Source organism: Epinephelus moara, chromosome 4 (assembly GCF_006386435.1).
Source record: "Epinephelus moara isolate mb chromosome 4, YSFRI_EMoa_1.0, whole genome shotgun sequence".
Lineage (NCBI taxonomy): Eukaryota > Metazoa > Chordata > Actinopteri > Perciformes > Serranidae > Epinephelus > Epinephelus moara.
The window spans coordinates 33,112,992-33,137,053 of record NC_065509.1 but is presented as its reverse complement, the minus strand read 5'-3'; the positions used below and the strand labels follow the sequence as shown (position 1 = coordinate 33,137,053).

Sequence of the window (24,062 nt, the reverse complement as noted above, 5' to 3'; positions counted from 1 at the left end):
CACTGCATATGATTTAGTGGGTTGGACATCATTGGCCATTCACAGACAATAGCACTGATCCATTTTTATCTATAATGCAATATTGAGCAAACTTCTGGACCACCTCTGCACCCTTCTGTGTGTCAGCTCTGGTAGTTACCAGCTACGCTCCTCCAAGCTGTTGCTTTTTAATGTACCCCGAGATTTTATTATATCTGGGGAAAACTGCATTCTCCTACTCTGCAGCTTGGACATGGAACAATCTTTAAAAAGATCTAAAATTAAACACCCTTACATCCATTGATGAATTTCAGGGCATGATAAAGAATGTGGTGACAGAGACATGTGCTTGTTTTTCTTGAGAGGCCACTATGTTTGAATAGTTGTTGTTTTATTGTGGATTTTTGTATTATATGCTGTATTTGTTGCCTTTTAATTGTGTTTTGATTGGCTGCTACCTTGGCCATGTCTCTCTTGTAAAAGAGATTTTCACATCATGGGACTTCCTGCTTACATAATGGTTAGGAAGAGAAAAAGGAAGAAATAAAGCACCTGTTTAATGCAACGTAATCATGATGTCTCCCGACCGCTCTTCTCCACAGAGTGACCAGACTATAAAAGCTAGTTACCAGCTACAAGCCAGGCTAAAGCTAATTAAGTTAGCCTAAAGAAACCAGGGGTCTCATACCGACGGTTCGGAACCAAGAGGCTGGAAAGGTAACGTTAACACTAACACTAATCTGCAAGAGTAGTCTGTCTGATAAACAACCAAAGCATGCCTCGCTATTGCATAAACATATTGCAGAAAGAGAACATATCGCAATGTCAGTTGTTTTCTGATATCTTGCACCCCTACTACCCACTTTACATTTGTTGTTGCTGGTGCTGTGTAAAGTGTAAAGTATGTGTAGAGTTTGTGAGTTTTCCAGCCGTGTTTAGCTTAAAGAGATGGACACACACACCTGAAAGAAGACAAGGATGTTTAAATGCAGCGAGGGAATATCTGACATCTGTGGAAGACACACTGCCGTTTGGCTCCTGATGATGGTTTGAGCAGCGCACTGACAGACTCACTCAAGACATGCCCATACATAAACCCTGACACAGTTAGCTCAGAGTGCAAAAGCAGATGCTCCTGCTGAACAAACAGCACAAATAAATGCAAACACACTCGCACATAAAGTGACGAGCATATGCACAATTACGCAGCTCTGACAAGTTACTGGATGTCTGCATCACATTAGCCTGCCCCTGCTTACACATCAGTTAAACTGCCACAATCAGGGTTTTGTGCAAGGCTGAACAGAAAAGGAAAAAGAAGAGGTACGAGGAAAGAGAGAAGGGTAGAGGAATCACGGTTTCCTATTTCTTTGTTTAAACACAAAAATGCACATTCCTGCATCACTTGTTTAGTTCACACTTGCACAAACAGCAGCTAATATTACGTCTCCCTTACACGCACAAACACACACACAGTGACGTCTGCACGCATTTTCACCCGTGAGAAGAATTCTCAACCCAAACAAGATAAACCCTCATGTTTGTAACTTGATTTAAACAACATACACAAACTGTCAAGGCTTTTTAGGATCTTTAATTATCTTTCTCAACCTAAAAATAACCGTCTCTCGCTTGCTCCCACTCAGCTATCCTTTCATTCGTTCTCCTAACATCATGTGTCTATTTTCCATTGCAGTATGCCTTTATTTGGGCAGGTACAGACTCAGCTATAAACATCTATTCATATGCAACATAATTCTCAAGATTTGTATTCAACTGTGACGTTTGTGCACCTGAAACAACAGAGTCAATGTTTCTTTTTAATGTAAATGTCAAACTAACAAATGTAGAGCTATTTTTAAGATCAAAGCTTCGACAGGTGGAGCCCAAACTGTTGCGTAATGTTTGAGTGTTTCTGTTTTAGAGACGCAGAGTTAGAGAGGTAACAAACAGGGAAACTGCACATACTGTGTGTGTGTTTGTGTGTATTTGTGTGTGATGTATAAATATATCTGTACAGGTTTTTAAGTGGCTTTGCGGTGCTCTGTATTTAGAGGAGGCCTAAATCTCCTCTCACACCATTCATGTGGCCGACTCTCTCTCTCTCTCTCTCTGTCTCCCTTCCTGCTGAGTCTTTCATTTCCTCTATCGTCATCCTCCTCTCCCTGACGGTCTCTCAGTCATACAATCTCTGCATTGTAAAGCCAAATCTCTGTCACCTGTTCACTATCTTCTTCACAAGGCCACAAAATGTCCACATTCAGTGCTTCAAGAGAATGGAAAGTAGGTGAAGATGGTTCTCTGGCAGTGTCGGTACTTTGATGTATTACCTTTTGTTGTATATCTGTGGGAGTTTGTTGGTCTTTAAAGTGATTTATAGTCACTTTTTTCCTCTGTATATTTCATGACAACCATCATTACCACTATACCGCTACTGAATGTACAGCTTTCAGCATCTCTCAAAATAAATTTCCGTCTTTGTTGCAATCACTGTAAACACTGGACAAATGGGTGACAATTTAAAGGAAAAACCAACACAAATTGCAAGGTGTTGTTTCACCACGAGCCTTGCGTCACTGCTCCTTGGCACAGAGTCATCAAGCCTCTGGAGCTCCACTGAAGGGAGGAACACCATTCTTCCGAAAGATATCATTTGGTGTTTTGATGATGGTCGTAAAGTGCACAGTTTAAAGTTCATCTAAGGATGAAATTAGATATAATGCTGCTACAGTATGCATTGCATACATTTTTCCTCACATTATTACGTTGTGAGGTTAAAGGTGCAATGTGCCCCCTAAGTATCAATACACTGGACATGTTTTAATGGTCAAATTAGTCGACTAGTTGCTCACATGTTTAGGATATTAATGTAAATATTAAATTATATATTTTGGGCGGGGCAACACAATGGTTTGAGTTGAAGGTGTGAGAAAGAAAAGTATCAGTAACATTGTCAACACTGTGCTACATTACAGAGAAATACAAAACCGTACTAATGGACCTTCATTAATATAGACCTATATTTTATCTACAAGTGCACGTCACACACTGAGCGAGCCGCCTGTTAATGACGCTGTGGGCTAATGGGCATGTAGCTACTTCCACGTTTCAGATGATACGTCATGTTTGTAGTCGACCAATGAAGACAAGTTTACATATCACCTTGGGTTCGTCCTTCACCTTCTCAAAATGATCCCAAACTTTGGATTTCCTGCCCGACATGCTGATTTTTTTGTGCGACTAAGAGACCAATGAAATCTTGCCGACTTAAGACCTTTCTGGCCGACTAACGTTTGGTCGACTGTCAGCCCTACAAATTTACTGCAATAGCTTTGTAACCGTGAAAATCAAAATGAGTGGTGGCCTCTGTAGTGTGTCTGTGCCATTGTTTTTCTAAAATAAAGGCCACATTTCCCACTAACCCCACTGCTTAGATCCACAAAGAGGATCGTTGGCTGTTCTGTCAAAGGTTCTCTCTTAAAAGGATAATAATGTTGGAAGTGATTTATCAAATGTCTTTAACTTAATCTTTTATCTTCCACTGCCATCTGAAACTCTGAAAACTAGCTCCATTTGTGTTGGAAGAGCAGCAGCACCCCCCTCTAGTTTTGTACTGTGAAGCAATCCAGCAGATTCCCAGCCAAATCGACAAGGTGGCACACAATGTTAAATTCAGTTTAGAGACTGGGTTGAAGCTGCCAATCTTCTTAGTGGTGGGCTTTTTTGTTTGCGGTGTTTATTCTAATGTTTCAGCCTCAATATGGACATGATTTAGTGATGCTAAAATGTTGCATGTAGCAGCTTATGTTAGTTATTTTTGCTGTTGACTCAGTGGTACATGGATGATGTAAAAGCTTCCAGCCTCCAGAGTTAGTTAAGTCTTTATGGCCGCATGCTACACCATAGTAACGTAATGACAAACAGACAAACTTTGATTCAGTCACACTATGCAGTTCACTGCATGACACTGCAGTTTAGAGAAAATGTGTTTCCAGATATCTTATGTAGTTTAGGTAATATCTGAGCACAATTTTATCCGCAACAGTTTCTATAATTAAAGTGTAAAATTACTCAAGACAGGGAGGTTTCATCACCACTTCAGGCACTAAGAAAAGAAACAAGACACATTAAAATAGGATTTAAAAGGGTAAAACAAAACACCACATAAAAAGTTATCTAAAATACAATAGAATACAAATAACAGTGAAATGCAAGATATGAATAAGTAGTCACAAATTTAATTTAATGAAAGGCAATGTCAGAAAAGTCTTAAGCCCTAATTGGAAAGAGCTGAACGTTGGAGCTGACCTCATGTTCTCTGGGAGTTTGTTCCAGATATGTGGTGCATAAAAAAATTGAATGCTGCTTCTACTTGTTTAGCTGTGGCTCTGGGGACAGTAAGCAGACCTGTACTAGATGACTTGGGAGGTCTGGAGAGTTCAGAACAGTGCAGATGATCAGAACTGTATTTTGGCCCTGAACCCTCTAGTGCTTTATAAACCAACAGCAGTATTTAATCATTGATTTGTTCAATGCGCGCAGTCAGTGCTTGTATGAGACCAGAGTCACCTGGTGATGATATTCATAAAGTGAGTGCTGTGCGCTTAAATATGGTAAAAAGAAAAAAAAAACATTTTAACAACCTGAACTAAAGGGAGAAATTAAAAGGGAACAAAAAGGGGCCCGTGAACAGAGCCTTGGGGGACTCCATATATTTTACCACCAATCGACACTAAGTAGTCCCTATCATTCACACAGGATTAACACATTTCAACTACTTATTTTCTGTAACTGCTTATCCTGTTGGGGGCCACGGGGGGGCTGGAGCTTATCCTAGCTGACACTGGGCAAGAGGCAGGGTACACCATGGACAGGTCACCAGACTATCACAGGGCTGACACATAGAGACAGACAACCATTCACACTCACATTTACACCTATGGGCAATTCAGAGTCACCAATTAATGTGCATGTCTTTGGACTGTGGGAGGAAGCTGGAGTACCTGGAGAAAACCCACACTGACACAGGGAGAACATGCAAACTCCACACAGAAGGGCTCCCCCACCCCCGGATTTGAATCAGGAACCCTCTTGCTGTGAGGCAACAATACTAACCACTGCCGGATTAACACCGGTATACCAAAAACCACAGTGCCAGTAAATTTCTATGCAGTTTAAGAAGTTTAAGAACTTCACTATTTTTGGTTGATTCAGACTGACAAAGTCCTAAAATGTTTCACAGACAGACACAGGCTGGAAAAGACAAAAGGAAAAATGACAGCTACTAGTTTTTAACTCTGAAACCAGTTGAGAAACAGTTGCAACACATGTGAGAGCCCGGCCCTTACATGAATGTGTTTGCATGAGAGCGAGACAGATGAGGAGAGAAGAAAAGAGCGACAGAATTGCTTTGTGTGTGTTTGTCTCTCTGCACAGTGCGTGGGTGATGTGTATATCTAAAGTGTTTCTGTTACTCTATGTGGAGTGCGTGTACAGAGAGTGTTTGTGGGTCGTTCCATGTGAGTGTGCACGTCTCTGATTACACCAGAGCAATAATAACAGTTTGAGTTCATTTGTAACAATCAGGCTTTACTTAAACAGCATAAATCACAAGCCTCACTTCCAACACGCACACAACCACTTGTCGGTCCAAACACTGAAAGTGTGACTCTCAAGACACCAACATGTGTCTGCCCATGTGTGTGTGACATTGGCCAGTTCCAACCATGTAGCCATAATAATGGTCAACAATGAATGCAGTAGCTATGTCGACCTCCCACAAAGTCTCTCTCGCACACACACAGATGAATTGGAACAATTCCACTGACTTTAATTCACTAAACCCTCAAGAATGTTTATCACGTGACACAATACGTGTGGAACTGCAACGTTACTTACTTACATTGCACCTTCTGCATTAGCACTATGCTGTATGTTGGCAGTGAGTGTAAATTGTGATACTAAACCATCCAATAAAAACATAACTCCCTCGTCGCTCATTTTTGTAGTTTCCTAGGACTTCCCTGTGAGTGTAGAGGTGCTTTAAAGAATAACAGGCCATGTGAGAGTTCTGCACAATCCAGGAACAGAGAGGTTTCAGCACTTTTTTGACCCCACACTGAGCTGATGCTTCGATTTACAATGACTGCAGGTCTATGTGTCACCTTACAGTAAATAACCTGGAAACACTGTTTCCCAGAATTTAAGAGGAGACTAAAGACAGACACCTTTGGATAACATCATTTTAACACTGCAGATACTGTTTAAACTGCTATAATTGTATTTTGAAATCAGATATCTATGATCAAACGAGACATTCTTGCAGCGTGATTAACAGCGTGAAATTATGTTAAACTGATATCTTAGCTAACAACACGCGTGACAAAACTACAACAAATCATTCCAAGGATAATGGTAGTATCATTACAGGGAAAAGCTCAGGGAATATTTGGGCTAGATTGACTATTGTTGCATTTTTTTTTATTCCTCTGTGGTGATCATCTTCCAGTTTGACCTCTGCATTATAAGTCTTTCTTTCTACCCACTAATTCACTGTGCTGCCCAGGAAACTCAGAAAAACATCTGAAGTTTAACTATAAAAAAAAGTGCAATGGACATAAAACTGAAAGCTTTTATTGAGGAAAGAATCTGTCTTTTCTATCATCTTATTCACATGAATGTAATTATGGGGGACATTACATTTGTTTAGTGGTTTGACTTTTGTCAGTGATGGAGTGTAGTGTGTATATGAGTCCATTGTGCTTTTACTACTGAAACCCACCCTGTCAGCGCACACACACACAAAAACACACACACAAGCAGGACAGACGCCAGTTACAAGGTTTTTTAAAACATCCTTTAGGGAAAATAAAGCATCTCAAATCAGAGCCAGATCATTAGTCCGATCTGTAGGACGGAAAAAAAGGTCAACAATCAACAAAAGCTTCTATTCTCTCAAAGCTCCTGCTCATAGAGAGTATCAACTATCCTACGTCCTCCTCCAGCCTCCCTTCATCGCCCATTTTTCATTTTACTCCGTCTTTTCCTCTCCCTCCTTCTCCTGTCCTCACCTGTCACCCGGACTTGTTTTCTCTCCTCTCCTCCTCCTACTCCCATTCCCCTCGTGCCTCCCCATCCATCTCCTCCTCTCCCTCACTTCCCTTCTCCATCCCTCTCCTCCTCATCCTCCTCCTCCTCCTCCAGCTTTCCAGGGAGCCGAGTCTGTTTTCGATTAGCGTTCTCATGTAAACCTAAATTGTGATTAAACAAACACTGTGTGAGTGTGTTTGGCCCCGTATCAAGTTTGCCTCTCTCTTAAATATATGTACAGACAGACACACACACACACACACACACACACACAAGCAAAGCCGAAGACATGTATATGAGTAGACATGTACAAACAAATGCACGTCGTATACAAACATATAAGCAAATATGCAGACGCAAGCAGAGACATAAATTAGGAAACTGTGTATACACGTTTAGCATCCATAAAAGACCATGCATAAGAATATACACACATACTGTAGATCCATATTCATATGCACTACATTAATACAGACAACCTCAATCACAATCATGTACCTAAGCACACACAGGCATGGCATACAGTATGCGCCTACACACGTTAGAGTAAACAGGTCAAGAGGAAAGTCAGTGAGTTATAACTATGAGCACTAGCAGCTCTGTGGCTACTTCCCCATCCAGCTCACCTTTATTTGCGAGATGAAATTACAACCACATGCAGCCTCTGTGCTATTTCAGTGTAAGCACATAAAAATTCTTTGCCACGGGAAAAAAAAAAAAAAATCGACAGGCCCCCTGCCTCCCACGAACATTTCACAGGTTCTGGCCCTGCAGCGAGCTAGCTAGCTAGCTGCTAAAGAAGTGCAGCTGAAAGGGAAAGGTGTTGCTGCCGTGAACTTTAAGACCGCCTGGTTGGTGAATCCTGCCAGCTAACAAACACTGTGGCTTGTTTTATTCACACATCCACGTAGGAAGCCACACGCAGGCCTACACACACTAAAATTTAGCCTCTGGAGTGCTTTCACAGCAAGAGAAGCAAACTCGACTTATGCAAGTGAGGCAAGAAGTTGCAGCAGTGGACACCTGACGGACTGATTTTCGGTATAATGCTGTGTCAACAGGAAGGCGAGGGAAACGGTTGCATACAAACAAGAAGTACCATGATAAATGACGTTTTCTTTTATTCTGCTGGACTGCTGCCACAGTGATATTTTCCCTGTCTCAAGTCTTTGTCCTGCACATGCATACCTGTAAAAAGCCAATTACAGATCCAGTTATGTGTGTAAATGGCCAAGATGTCGACTTTCTACAGGAGAAACGTCACTGGGGAAATTAGGTTCCTTTAATCCCCTACACTGATTACGGATACTGGTTTCTTGTATAGATGATGCTGCAGAAATCCAACAATAACTTGTTTAATCAAGTGTAAATAAATGCACATTAAGTACTTTTACATAGGAGAGTATTTTAGGACAGTATGAAGGAATGTGTGAAACTTTTTTAATGTAACTGGCTTTTCCAAATCTCTTAAACTATCCTGATATCATTTGCTCTCTCCCTCATTCTTACTTCGTCTCTGTCTCTTTCTCTCCCTTGGTTTTCGGTATCTCTGCAGCGTGTATTTATCTAAATATGTCTTGGGACAAAATCGCACTGCTGTCTGGGCTGTGGGAAAACACACACACACACAAGCCGCTAAGAGCAGCCTTATTTTAGAGGAACTCTGGTCAGGTTCCCTCTGTAAAAGTCTTCCCTTCCCTGAATACCAGCAGATCTCAGTGTGGGCCCTGTGATGCAGCTCCATCCTGGAGCCTATGGGCTTGCTGGTGCAGCTCCATGCCAGAACACCCACTGCCATCTAAGCCTGCTGGCATGTTCTCCCTTGTTTGAGGAAGCAATTACGCCAAGTATGGTTTTAAGATTGAACGTAAGTAAGATTGATAAACTAGAAACACACTCGCAGCACACTGCTGTGCATGAGCCCTGTGGTGCAGCTGCATGTCAGGTCCTACAAGCCTTGTGGTGCAGCAACATACCATGGCTTGCACTTCTGAGTCATGTTTAATTATTAGGAAGTTCTGTCGTGGGTGTGTGGTTTGGTATAAAGTCTGTCATGCACCAACACACACACACACACACACACATTGACCCACACATACAGACTCACAATTCTGCATCCAGAGCCTGTGGTGTTAAATCAGCAGGAGAGGTGGCGTGAGAGAGAGAGATGTTCTTGTGTGTGCTTCTCAGTATGTGTCTGTGTGTATGTGTGTGTTTGTGACTTATTTGTTTCTCGCCAGCACCCAGTGGCGTGAAAACCAAACAAAGGGCCCGGAGCCTAGTGACAAGAAAACAATCATACAATTCCTGACAGCAATACAAACAACTGAGTTGTTTGTTCTGTTTGAGAGTAACAGAACAAGAGCACGCAGAAAAAAAGAGAAAAGGGGAAAGAAAGTAAACGAGTGAAGCAGATTGTGATGAAAATGGGGAGACATACACACGAGCTCAGACAGTTTATGTTCACCCCTCACCCTTCCAGACCATTCCCACCAATCGCCACTGAGGCCCCGTCTGTTGCAGCCAATCCTCGGACACGCAGAGTACACCCACTTCCTGTAACACTAACCGTAACATTCCAGCAGGTAAACTAAGGCAGTCGCCTCTAAATGGACAATTAGCCAAGATTAAAGGCAACCTCCTCGTCTTTCTGCATTAACTTAATTAGGAGGAAAAGACATCTCAAATGACCCCCTGCTCCCTTCAGCCTTCCCTCCCTCTCTCATTCCTCTCCCTCCATCCAGCTTTTCTTCCCCTGATTTAACTGACAAAGTTGTATTTACAGTAACTGGGGAGGGTCCACGCTTTCACATCTGGGAGCTCCACTGAAGCATTTGGAGGTTAAGTGCCTTGCTCAAGGGTAACCTAATGGTGCTGCGGAGCATGTCTCATTACCGTCCACTCCTCAGTGCAGAGGTTTAGACTGGCAACCTTCCAGGTCATGATTTGTTGACTATTAGACTCCTGACGGCCATTTTCCTTCCACTACATATCCATCCGTCCCTCTCATAATCCTGTTTCACCCAGTTTCACTTCCCGCAGCTATCTCTTTTTTTTTAACTTGCCCTCAGCTACACTTTTACTTTTTAGGAATTTATCTAATGCTGTTATCCAGACTGGCCCACAGTGAGTGAACATGCAGAGATTAACCATCCTTCTCAAGGACACTTTGATTGGATAAAATCCTTCACCAGCATCCCCCTGGACAGCAACTCACTTCTCTTTCCATTAGGGCTCCAAAAAAACCCTTTTAGGCTGACTGTTAGTCTGCTGGTATCCCCGCTGTGATGCATTTTATAGTGTGCAGTGAGGACATTACTGGAGCGCAGCAGTGTTAAATAATAGGAAGAGGTTGAAAACTAAAGAAGACACAGGAGTTTACAAGCTTTACGACACTGGGGCATGTTATCAAACTGGAATCTGACAGATAGATTCTTGGTTAACAGGTTACTTTGTCAGTTTTTATTATTATCGTTTACAATTGCCTTTTTATGCAGATGTTTTTTTGCAATACAATTGAAAACACTGTGAAAGTGGCACAAGAAGAGAGGAGTCATAAAGCCAACAGTCAAATGTCTAGTTTGCCAACATTAGCTCACATTAGCCACCCTGGGCTACTGGTCATACCAGACCAAGTAAGCCTGTAGCAAGGCTTGAGGGGTATCACAGTACTACAGTATACCAGAGTATTTTGAAAACCCCATGTTATGATTTTCAATACCGCCAAAAATACTGTTAAACTCATATGGAGATGCTGTATTGAGGATGCATTATATGTAATGCACATCCTGTGCAACCAGGGGCCAACATAGCGACTACCAGCGGTGGGGATAGCGTTACAGGACTGTAAACAACCAGCTAGTAATGACGGAGAGAGGCCACAGGGAAAAAGAGCATGTGTTCATATCTAACGCACAGAGGGAAGGTTTACTTTGACCAATCCAGAGTATGGACAACTGGACGAACTAGGGGTGCTTTCACACCTGCTCTGTTTGGCTCGATTCAATTGAACTCAAGTTCATTTGGCCCTTAAGTGCGGTTCGTTTGGGCAGGTGTGAACACAGCCATCGCACTCAGGTGTGCACCAAAACAACCAGACCTTCTTGAAGAGGTGGTCTTGGTCCAGTTACAAAGGAACTCTGGTGCGGTTCGTTTGTGGTGAGAATGTGTTCCGACCTGGATCTGAACCAACTGCAGTCACATGACACATTGTTTGGGTTAAACATGAGCATGTTACAGTCCTGGAGGATTATTAATGTGCACCTCCTCCTGTACTGCCTTAATATGCACATTCAGCACATCGATGCATCAAAACATTGTTTTCTAGTTGGAGCCGCGCCTCGTTTTTAAACTGTATGGTTTGACTAAAATGAACAATGACAGCAATATAGTCCACGATGAGCAGCACTAAAATCAACCTGCGTAGTTGTCCCTCCATTGTGACATTAGAAAGTGTCACATTTATCTTGCAAGTGTACTCTTCTTCAACGTTTGCTTTACTTCTGGGATTTTTCCCACATGGGAATTCTGACCAAACAAGAGCAGCTTTGCCGTGCAAGGTATTTGATCTGGTCCACTCGTAAATGCTGCCATGAGAACATGAACCAACTCTAGGTGATTATACAGCTTTGTAACAAAATTAGTCCCTGATTCAGACCAAAGCAAGACAACTCTAGGTCTGAAAGCACCCTAAGACTGAGATGACTAACTGAGAAGGTTTAGAAGGTTAAGTTGACGAGGCAATTAAGCCGCACACAAATACCATCATATACTGCGAAATTTCAGGAAGGTGTGAACTATGAAGGTATGAAAAAATAAATACCAGCCAAGCTTAGCTATAGCAGCAAAATCCCTCAGTGTTGAAATGAGCTAGGGTATGTTTTGTTGTTTATGAATTCAAGTTTTTGTTTGTAGGAGGGAGATTGTATTATTTGGTCTTCTAATAGTTTCACAGTCTTGCTTTAAACAGTAGAAATAAGCATGTTTTTGAAGCATGGGCTGTATATCATATCTCTGCATTCTTGCTTGAAATAACATGATGTAAAATACACGAGGGTTCTGCATCTTTACAGCCAGACGGTGCTTTTACTTCAGCGTCCATAAATGTTGAAACATGGTCAAAAATCACCTCCTGCATTATGTAATACTCAGCATCTGAGGCCCTCCTTGTGGTGAAGGAGAAGAGGAAATATCTCTCGAGTCTGACGTTATTCTCATTTTTCTTCTTCATCACACCCCTCTGCTCTCATGCAAACCAATCAACTGCAACCTGAGCTGCTTTAATGGGGGAGAATGATGCTGCCTTATGAGTATCACTGGCAGTAAACCAGCGCTGGTTCAAATGCACAGACTGTGCAGTCGGGGGGCCCTGCACGCAACATACACTGACACACACATAAAACATGCGCACACACGCACAGACTACCAGAGCAGAAAGTGAAGATAACAGGATGAGGCTCAGTCTGGGTCAGTGTTATTAGACAGGAGACCAACAGCCATCAAGTCACTTAGCAAAGTAAACCTCCCCGATACACTGTGATGTGCACCGATGCACAAAAGCCCTCTAAACCAATAGCTTGCATTTTTCCATGCGAGCCATCGTGATTGTTGCTTTTCAAACCAGAAATTCATTGCCTTTCTAGTAAATGTATTCTACTCAAAGCTTCTTCTCAGTGTGTGTCTGGGTGCATGTGCTGCAAGACCACAGTCTCTGCAAACTGTGGGGGGAAACGACCACAGACTGCACACACTCAAACCCACAGACTCCAGTCCACAATCCATCTATCTCACCACCCCTGTCTTTGTTTTCTCTCCCCCCTACCGAGCACCTAGTGGGGTCACTAAGACTCCAATCCCTCCATCCATCTACCCGCTCCCCTCATCCTCCACCAGCATCCTTTCATCCATCCATCTCCCTCCTTCACATGACCTCCCTAATACCTATCGTTCATCTGTCATTGTCAGACGCTTACCGTCCGCACTTACTGCTCAATAAGAACATTTTCCAAAAAGACACAAGGCCAACCTCTTCGATTCTATCATACCCTTCGTTCATCTCATTCATCCAAGACTCTGGTGAAAACTATTATCCAGCCTGATACCTCTTGCCCTTACCTCCCACCCTCCTCAAGAGCAAAACCTCCAACCCATGCCTATTTTCCCTTAATGCTAGTCCAGCTCCTTCCCTCTCCTCCCCTCTCCAAACCTCAGACCACAGGGCTTTAATAGGAGGGTTAAGAGGTAATTCCTATCACACTGCCATCATTTAATATCTAACCGAGGCTGACAGAGAGGAAGGTTACGAACCCAAACCAGAAACCCACCAGCAAACCTCCCTGTCTCCTCCTTCTTACTCTCCCGCTGTTATTCTCTGTCTCAGTCTTCCTCCCTCTAACCTGCTCTCTTTTTCTGCTGTCACTCTACCTTAGTTTATTCCTCCTCTGTCTTTCTCTCTTACACGCTCTCTCATCTTTGTACCTGGCTATTTGCATTACTGCCATTGCCTTCATTCGCAGAGAAACACAGCACGGATGGGATAAAGAGTGCTGTAAAATGGACCAGAAAGATGAGAAAAGTGGAAAGAAGAAAAAAAATAAAGGGCAGGAGGAAACTCCAGACACTGTAATTTAGATTGTGCTGATGGCAAAGTAGGGATATAAAGAACATGAGATTTATAATGTTAAGTTTGGAACACGTTCACCCTTTCCACTCGTTCTGAGTTGTCTGAGAGCTCTATAGGGATCCATATTCAACCAGCGATAAATAAGAGCTATCGAGACCAATTACAGGTTTTACAGAATAGTAATCCAGGCGGCGGAGGAAATAAGACTGTCACTCATGACGAACAAGACAAAGGGTTGGAAAAAAAGAGCTAAACACAGCGAGGGTGTGCGGGATGGAGTGTGTGTGTGTTTGCATGTGTTTGCATGTGTCACTGTGTGTGTCCCTGACGTTCACATGGGGGGTTCTGACTGTGTGCGATCCTGGAAGCCACAGTTGACGTAAATGACAATTTGCTTTCAGCCATAGCAGTCGACTTCACTGTCTTCAGCAATACATCACGCATCGCCACAAATATATGAAACACACGATCAGTCTGTTTTAAGTAGAGGTTTCGCAGTGTGCACCCCGCTGAGAAGATTTCATCTCTCTGCGGCTTTTCTGCCAACACAAGAGATCAGATTGGGAAAGCGCTGCAGAAAATACAATTTATTGTCATCTTCATAAACCACAATTAGTATTACTGTATTTGGTGTTTTGTTCCTTCACTCTGTTTAGAAATACAAGTAGAGTTGTCGAAGCTGTTTTTGAAAGTCTCTTGGAATTCACTGTTCAGATTTCCAAGAGCCTATTGTCACTGTCCAATGGGAGCCACCATGTATTACAACATTTCCACTTTCCACTTCCATAAGTGTACTTTTTAGACAATTTATTGAGATTTTAGAAGGTTTTCTTTTCGCCTCAGGGCTTTTGCAACCAGTCCATATTTTCGTATACGTTTTTTACATCAGTCATCTGACAAAAAGCTTTACATACTGAAACCGTGCACACTGAGTCCAATGAGTGTTATTATTCTATTTGTTGTGAAAATTCCCAATACGTGACAAAATGTAAAGACAAATTTCCTCCCTTTCTTCTCCCTACTAAAGTTACTTCCCCGGCTGTCACCACTTTCTGCCTGTGTCTGGCATTTAGCACTGCAGCTACCTGAAGAGGCTGAGCTGTCCGTCCTGTCTCTCTCTGTCTGTGTGCAGTCTTTACATCCTCGTCCCCATCATCCACCTGAATATTACTATCTAACCTGTTGAAAATTGGCTGTCAAAATGACTGACACAACACAAGGTTGTATTTATATTCAAAAATATGGGACGAAAAATACAGACTTCGGGTGCAATGGCTTTATGACATAGGAGAATTGCCTGAACTCAAAAAACAGCATTTCAACCGTCAGTTTATCTGAAAGCTTGATGACAAAATATGCAGATCCACAGTTTTCACTGGACGGCAATCTATTATTTACTGCAGATAAGACCTGTGGTAATGTTTAGAGGTTTACTGCCGACAAAAGACACAACATATATTCCACGGTTCATTCCAAAATACGTTTCCTCAACTGAAAGATCAGTCAGCGTTCTTCTAAATTTTCACAAAGAGCTGTCACTTTTAGGAATCCATTTCTTGAGAATAAGATAGTCGCTGCCTGCACACTTGAAAGGTGGCTGTGGAAGTTTGTAAGATGGTCCCTTACAAAGGAGGGCATCTAGAATGGATTTCACTGGCGTCAGAGGTTCAAAGCAAAACAGCACAGACACTTCTCAAACACTTCTCTGACACTCCTGCATCATAATCCACCACCACCAGCAAACCATTCAATCTGCTACTTCTGGCAAAGCTTTAACACTATATTGTATTTAGTCTTGTTGTGGCAAAACTATGACTGATGGGAACCCACTGAACGCACTTAACCAAGGCCTCAACAATAGGGACTGCCCAATTGCCCAGGCCAAGTAAAATGCCACTTAAGGGCTGGTAAAGAAACAGATACAGATAGTAGCCAAGTACTGAGCCATCCTGTTTCTTGCTCATCTCTGTTGAAAGTTGCAGATGCACAGTACAGATCTGGCACTCATGAGAAAATGATGGTGGGTAAAGACAAAGTTTGTAAGCTGATGTACAAGTAGGCATTTCAGACTAAAGAGGAGTTTAGTCAGGTCGCGTTTGAGGATGTGGGTGAGTCTCCAACTATGTGTTGCATGGTTTGCCGCAAGTTTGAGAGCAAGTCAGATAAAAGGGGTCACTTTTCATGACTTAAGTGTTTGCTGTTATTTGATAACTGCAAACACTTTGGGAAAGTCGAGTTCTGACCAACTTGCCCGACTAAGAAAGTGAAAACAACAACAACACTGAACCCTGCCTACCAATGGCGTAGAAGTGGATCTCAGTCCTTTGAGGCATTTCTTAGGATACTCTGATATATTATGACACTGGTTTGCCTTGGAATATATTGTACCTGCTGTGAACCTAAGCTGACACTCTCCGTGAAAAAGCAAGCTACAACCTTTCACATCTTCTTTTTTAGGCTACCAGCCTTGAATTTTGATATCCAAAGGTCTTTCAGTGGAGTACTCCTTCAGGTTTTGTTTGTCTAATTCACTTTTTGATCTCCAAAAACACCTTAAACTTCCAAAAATGCCCAAAACACAAAAAGACCATTCACAGAAGAATACACTTTTTCAACAAAGAAAGGTTACAGTAGCTTCACAGGCGTTCTGCCTCATGGAAAACATTATAAAAGAGAGTGAGAGAAGTGAGAAGTTTAATGTCCCAGCGCTGATATCCCCTATCCTAACACCTCACAACACACACATGCACACACAAACACACTGATATGCACATACAGTGTATTAACATGCTGAATGCATGCACACACTTACACAGACATGATATATAAGCTCAAAAATGCACACAATAATGAGTGCAGACACACACAGTTAAAAGCAACACACACACACACACACACACACACACACACACACAGGGTCTACCTCTCGCTTTACTTGAAGGCAGCCCAATATCAACAGCTATAAAGTCTAGAAGGTGTTTCAACCTTCAGCCTAAGCTGACAGAGAGTCTCTGAGGATAAGACAAATAGAAAATCTGAGTGGAAAGAAGGAGTGCAGACAGAAAGAGCACAGGGGAAGAAAAGGAGACAGGGTGGGTGCACCGATGGGACTGAAACACACAAAGAAAGAGAGCGAGAGAGTGTGTCTGGGAATGTGAGATGAAATAGAGAGAGAAGGAGGGCAAGTGGGAGGCTTCTCTGCATCAGTATGACCTGCTCTTACTCTCCCAATGCTCTGGGAAAACTCCATATTCCCGAATAAAAATTCCTCGCAGGTCCAAGCAAAACATTCGCTCCAGGCACACTTTCACCTCTTAAAATTGTGCGCACACACACATACACACACACACACACACTTTTTCACCTCTCTACAGGAGCACAGAGCGGCACTGTGTCACCTGGCGCGGGACTTGAACCCTCAACCCCGGATGAAAGTTCTGACATTGCACCGTGGCCGTGTTTTCAAATGGATCACGTAACACATCAAAAGACGAGAGTAAAGAGCAAAGAGAGAGTGACGGAGGGAGAGCCAGAGATGGGAGATTTGAGGAAAGTAGGATGGAGAGGTGGAAAAACAAGAAAGGTGGACTCACAGTCGTCCTAGTTTGGGGTTGGACTGGAAGAGAAGCTCCGGGAGGAACTGGAGTTTGTTTCTGTTCAGACGACTGTGGAGAGAAAAATAAATGTTGAATTAAAATGGTTTACATTTTAAAAATCAAAGAGAAACATCATAAAAAGAAAGGGCACAAACACAGACTCATAAATCACTCTCATTTATCCTTTTGTGTTGACTGAACTATCACCAACCAGGCAACTGGATCACCTTGAGGGTCATCGAGTTCATGGTTCAAAGGTCAAACTCATGAGAAAGTCTGTCTGGTTTCCTGTGATCATGACCTACAGAGTTATCATGCTGTGTTGTGTGTGTGTGAGTCAGCTGCAGGTTATCGTGCCGTAAGCTCCCTAAAGCCAGTTATCACTATCATCCCTGCATGTGCTTTGACCTGTGGGTGAAAGGAGGAACAAGATTGGGTTCCTGGCGTCTTCCAGGCATCTGCACTAAGCTGAAAAATGTGTTCAGTTAAGAAAAACACACTCTTCCCCGGATAAGTCCTGATTTAACACTGGGTACGTCTACACACACACTAATATTCCACTATGATTCAGAATATGACAATGTTCCGGATTTGATAAGGGTCATGCAAACAGCAAACTGTCGTCTGAATAATCCCAATTTGACCTTATTTCCGATGTAGCATTTTCCAATCAAGAAACCTGGGACATTCCAGTATCATTCAAGTTTTACCAGCATTCTTTGCACATTCGCAATATGTATTACAACTGGAGTTTTTTCCGCAGTTTGCAACATATAGCATCTTGCTCTGTGTGTGGTCATGGTTGCGTAGTACACATATCAGCTTGCCAACAGCATGCCAGGGTGTGGTAGAGATGCATGCTCAAAAGAAAAGCCCACATATCAGGTTGAAAGGAAAAACACACCTACTTTTAAACATTATGAAAGACCTGAATATCAACAGGTTTTTGGATAAGCACAAACATCGCAGTGCTGACCTTTTCAGAAGGTGGTTAAAGGAATGAAAGAGGAAGGACATGTTTAGACAATCCAAGTCTGCCACCGGATGAAAACTAAAAAAAACAGCCTTTCCACTTTTCAATATTTTGATGTGATAGACGACATGTTAGGGCATATTAATCTACGTATGCACTGCTGTATGTAAACGAGAATATTCATTTTTTTGTGGAGTTTACTAGGACTATTGTCTTTTTAGGAATAAGGGCATAAAGTGGAATATATTGTGCATTTATATGCAAAAAGAGTTCATTTTCGGTGTATTTTGGGAGAGTTGGTAACCTGTTTAGTCACTTTGTGGAAAGCAGAAGACTCTATGATCAATTAGGGGGTTACAAGAGAGCCACATGCACTATATTGTTTTCAGATGGCAACAGAGAGCCTAATAATATTGGCCTAATTTCTCTTGCTAGGACAAAAATGTGTAAAATGAAAAAGCTTTGTCCAAGAAATCATATTTAATTCCCATCTCTCATTACTAAAACTAAAACCTTATCCATCCTGTGTTACTCCACTAATACTGATCAAGACAAACACGTGTAAGAGGTTAAGTGCTCTGGAATCAAGGCTTTTAAAAAAGTAGTATGAGCTGTGTGTAGCAAACATAAACAGTCCTGTATCATAGTAAATATGCCCACGCTTTTCAAAAAAAAAAAAAAACTATAGAGGCTTTTCAGGTGCCAAAATTTAATAGTAATTTATTCCTTGTGTAAAACATGAATATGAAAAAAGTGAACAAAACTTTGCCAACACCAATTTAAGACTATGCAGTTCTTAAACAGGCTACCAGACTAATAGTATGGCCAATCAGGAGAGCTTAAAGGTGTTATGCATAATCTCATTCTGCTGGTGCAGTCACCCGACCTGCAAGGATACCAGAATAAAGACATAGACAACAGATCTTTGTGTATGCATACACCCATGTGTATGTATCTTTATATGCACAAAACAAAAACTAAAGGCACCAGTAGGATGGGTGGGCTTTCATTAATATCCTACTGGATAACAGTAGATTATCACAAAAAACACGTTGAAGACAACTCTTAATTAAGACCCTCTGGATCTAGTGTTCTCTAGCCTAAGAGTTTTCGTTCAACATTACCCCCTCTGTGTGGTTTTGTAATGTTCCTAATATTTCAAAAGTTCCAAGGGACCTTTTGGGGCATTTTTTCTTTTCTAAACTAATATGAAATGAAAACAGCCAGATGCTTTCTTGTACAGTATTTTACTTGTAAAACACAATCTCTTGCTGTTGTTGAACTGAGCATGAAATGAACACATGGCAATTATTTACAAAGGAATGAGAGCCAGAGGAAGATGGAGAGAGTGACAGGATGGTGCTGACCAACAGGTAGACATGCCTGTTAGGTTAAAGTGAGAGATAGAGTGTTTAACATTGAAAGATGTGTCTGCCTGTGTGTGCAGAAGGAGGGTGGGGCCGGCTGCAGCAGAGACAGATGAGAGAGAAGAGGGAGTGAAAGTGTTATCAAGCTACCAAAGCATTTGGCTGAGAAACGAGGCGTGGAGGGGAAAAAGAAAAGAAAAGGAGGGTGGGGGAGGTCATGGGGTCACAGAGTAGAATCTGTGCTGGAGAAGACACAGACACCAACCTTTTAACCCCCGTGATAATGATAATAAGACCCTGACTTTCACTCCTGCGCGCACCAATGGAAAGAGAGCTGCAGTCCAAAAAGAGATATCCACCATTTGAAATAATTGACCCCTGCTCCTAGAAAATAACTGCTGGTACCAAAGTAAAGTGCACGATCGGCTACTATTACAGTTATGAGTCATTTTAAGATGTTCGCTTGCAAAACAGTTACGGTTTTTATGAGAAGAATCCTTTGTGTATTCTCAAATAATAATGACGAGTTTGCTTGGAACCTCTGAAATATTACCAGACCGCAAGTCCAGGGGCACTATATTTTTAAAATTTGGAAAATTATCCCTATTAGTCAGAATCACAGTAAAGTCCAGCAGAAATGGTTTGGAGACTGAGGGGAACTAATCTCACTGGACCACTACCTCAGAATCCAGAAGTTTGATATATTTTTGCAAGGAAAACAAAATAAAACTCACTCCCCTTTTCTTTCTGCAAAATATCCATCAATTAAGACCTTACTCAGGACTAATAACAGCCACATTTTGTCATTTCAGACCAACGCAGAGCCCTTGTTTGTTTCTATTAAATGACCACGAGGTGAAATGACCACATCCATGACTTTATAATTCATGTGTTGACATACATGAATGTCCTCGCCCACGGAGACGACTGCCCAAGCTCCATGTTTTTCACATTGTGACACCATAAATCACACAGACTCAGCACTGCGACCCCTGACCCCTAAACTTTCACCCTGACAGCTACAACATCAGAGACCCTGTCAGCTAAGCATTTTAAAAAGCATTTCACTATCACTGACACAAAAAAGGAACATAATTCAGGACACTTGTTATCATCACCAAAGCAGTTTTCTTCCTAATTTCAACTCACACAGAGAAAATAACTTGTTTTTCTTTGGATTGACTTTAGGTAAAGTTAAGTTAAAGTCAAGTTAAAGTGCTGTTCTGTTGTAAAGTGAGTGAGTAAAAGACAGTTACTTAACAGAGATAGCAAATTAGCTCACTGACATGGCCAAATGTCCCTGAATGTATTTAACTGTGTGGACCTTGAACTGATGACTAAGGATAATAAATATATTGACACGCAACTATAGTTTTAAACACATTTCACTATAGACCTTCCTTTTAGACTGCCAGATTTTCCGCGAATGTCGGGGCATTTTGCAGGCAAGCTGCGAGCATTTAGACACACAGAGCCGGATTGGGGAGTTGATCCGAGGTGCTCAATTTTCCGCCAAGTAGGGGTAAACATATTGGCAGAACCTTTTTGGTTTAAAAAGAACGAGGCGCCCTTCTGCCACTGGAGGGGCTGTTGATGACTTGTGGGAGGAGCTGTTGATGACGCCGCACGTGCGACCCACTGGCAGTGGACTAACAGGAAACAGCTGATAGCAGGAATGAGCAGTTAGTAGCAAGAGGGAAACGCAAACGTGACAGACACTGTAAAGATGAGCAACTGGGGAAACAAGGAATTGCGCGCCCTCCTTGTCCTCGCAGACGAAGAGGCCATTAACTGTCAGGTGACGTAAACGGTGAGTAACGGACCAACTTATGAGAGAATCGCCGAAGGACTGACCAGCTGCGGCTTCCCTCCCACGTCACTGTTCACGTCACACGCTGAGCTACGTGTTTTGCCCCCATTGCCCCGAAGAAGTAAGCAGGCGGCATTTTGCTGCACTCCCCGCTTTTGTTTTTATACTGCCAATGCTAAACGAAGACTGATTGAGCTTTCCTGCAAATTTGCACAATTCCTATTTAAAAAGGGCTAATGCTTACGACCAAGGGTGCTCAAGTTTTGGTGACTGTCAATTTAGGGAGCCAGCATATGGTTAAGGGCTACACAGGAAAATTGCACACATCTCATTTCCACATTAAATCTGCAGTGTCGTCCACCAAAGTCGCTAACTTTAGCTAACACTAGTTAGTTAAAGTTAACACTCGTGAGGTGGCACTAGTTGCCATCATCTACAAGAAGTCTTTTCTAACCTGACAGATGCTTGTTTGTTTGATGCAACAGCCGAGTAGAGTATTTAATATAAGCTACTGAAAGTAAAACTGAAATGGACCACAAATGATTTAATGAATATAACGCATGACTTTTATGTAACATTCAGGGGCCACACAAAATGTTTCTGAGCTCCGCCATTGGCCCCCAGGCTGCATCTTGAGCAACTATGCCTTAGACAAATGAAAAGCCATCTCCTGTGTGAGTTTTGACACACAGCTATGTTGCCTCCTAACCTCTTCCCCCCCTCACCCCTCACCTCTGACCCTCGCTGACACACCGCGTTAAAGAGCCTTTTAACATTAAAGCGGCCCATCACCTCTCGCTTTCACTATCAGAAGTGTGATCTCCATTTAGAGACAAGATACACATGTTGCTGCCACTCAATGTTCGCTGTCACCTGAACTGAATTAACTGCTTTCGTCTCTCTCGTCTGTGACAACGTCTCCTTCTTGTTCTTGCTCTAGTAAAATATATACTTCTTTTCACAGCAGACAAAGTCTTTAAATCAATGTCTCTGACAGTGGAAGGGGACTAAACTCGTCAGTTTTTGAAGTTTGTCTTCAAGTTACTGACACTGTGATACCGTGGAGGTACACTGTGTCAGATTAAATAGCCTGCTGTGCTTAAATAGTTAAGACACTGACATTATCATATCAGTGAAGAAATTCTCAGCTCCTGTCCAAACCCAGCAATGTGGATTCAACACTGTTAAGACAGCCAGCTCCTAAGTTTGGACATGCTGTTCTCATCGGCTGACAACCGCCATTATGGCAGGTAGACGGTCTTACATGACCTGGATATCCTCTTTAACAGCTTTAAAAATATAAATTGTCGGAGATAATGTGTAACAATATGCAGTGTGTTACTTTCTATTTTCATTTCATGCCGCAGCATCATAAACACTCTCCTGCAGAACTGTCTGTCTGTCATCCCTCCAGCCCAGAGTCATAAACATGCAGGTGTGTGTGTGGGAAGTGTTGTGTTGTGCACTGACACCTTGATTCTGTTGACTCAAGCCTTGGTGTGAGCTGAAGGACACAACACACACACTCACTCACACACACTGACCGAGGCAATATCTGTGAGAGATTCCAAGGTGGTGTGTGAAGTGGATGGACTTGGGTATCATCCAGGAACACTCTCTATGTGTATGTGCATGTGTACTTTAGAGAATGGACAACAGCGAGTCAAAGGTGTGTATGTTTGGGGAAATGGAAAATCAGCGGCGGCAAGTCAAATATTTGGATGTGTGTGAAGTAATGTTTGCTGGCGTGCGTGTATGCATATTTTGGGATGTGTGTGCATCTTTGTAGCCTGGGGGGGGAGCTTGCATCAGCCTTTTCTCACACACAACACACTCACACAACAGGTAGCAAAATAAGATGGTGTACTTACAGTCTCTCCAGCAGTCTGAGGTCTTGGAAGGCTCCTCTCTCGACAACACTGATTTGGTTGTCCTCCAGATGACTATAGCGATGGACAAAAAGACACAGAGGAAAGCTGTAGTTACTTTCATAATTTAAAAACTCCAAATTTCAAAAGCAATACCAGCAGACATATGCAACTTTGCAGTGAATAGCCATCATGACCGGGGAGAAATAGTAGTGGATGTCAAAGGAGTAGCTAAAAATGATCAGTAACACTACAGAGTTTAAGGAGGCTTAATTATCAATCATGGTTTGGGAATACCTATCCAAAGCCAGCTTTCCAGGCTGACCTGGAAGTTTAAACCAAAGGAAAAAACACCAGATAAATCTTATTTTCTGGACAGTGCAAACATCAGCCGCTTGCCAGAGCGAAATAGAGAGATTTTAAACATCAAGAGAGACATTTGCACTTTTAAAAAATTGGTTGTGTAAACAAGGAATCAGCACACCGAACAAATGAATCTGGCATAGAGCAAAAGTTTTGAAAAGTTTAAGACATGCAACATTTCAGAAATGTCACAATCTGGTGAGCCAAAACAAACAATTAACAACCCATCCCTCTTCCACCCCTCAGTGGATATCTTCTCCATTTCTCTTCTGTTTCCACTGCTGCTCCCAATGCAATGCATATTCTTCTTTCTCTCTTCCCTGCTCTGTGTGTGTGTGTGTGTGTGTGTGTGTGTGTGTGTGTGTGTGTGTGTGTGTGTGTGTGTGTGTGTGTGT

At 42.3% G+C, this 24,062-nt stretch overlaps 1 protein-coding gene across 1 annotated transcript in view; it reads right to left on the bottom strand.

Moving 5' to 3' along the window:
• Positions 1-24,062, bottom strand: part of slit3 (slit homolog 3 (Drosophila)) — a 346,116-nt gene that overhangs the window by 293,659 nt on the left and 28,395 nt on the right. Inside the window, exons 3-4 of the mRNA XM_050043123.1 lie at positions 23,308-23,379; positions 17,284-17,355 (exon numbers count right to left, since the gene is read on the bottom strand). Of these exons, the coding sequence (XP_049899080.1) occupies positions 17,284-17,355; positions 23,308-23,379 (144 nt within the window). The remainder of the gene's footprint in view (positions 1-17,283; positions 17,356-23,307; positions 23,380-24,062) is intronic.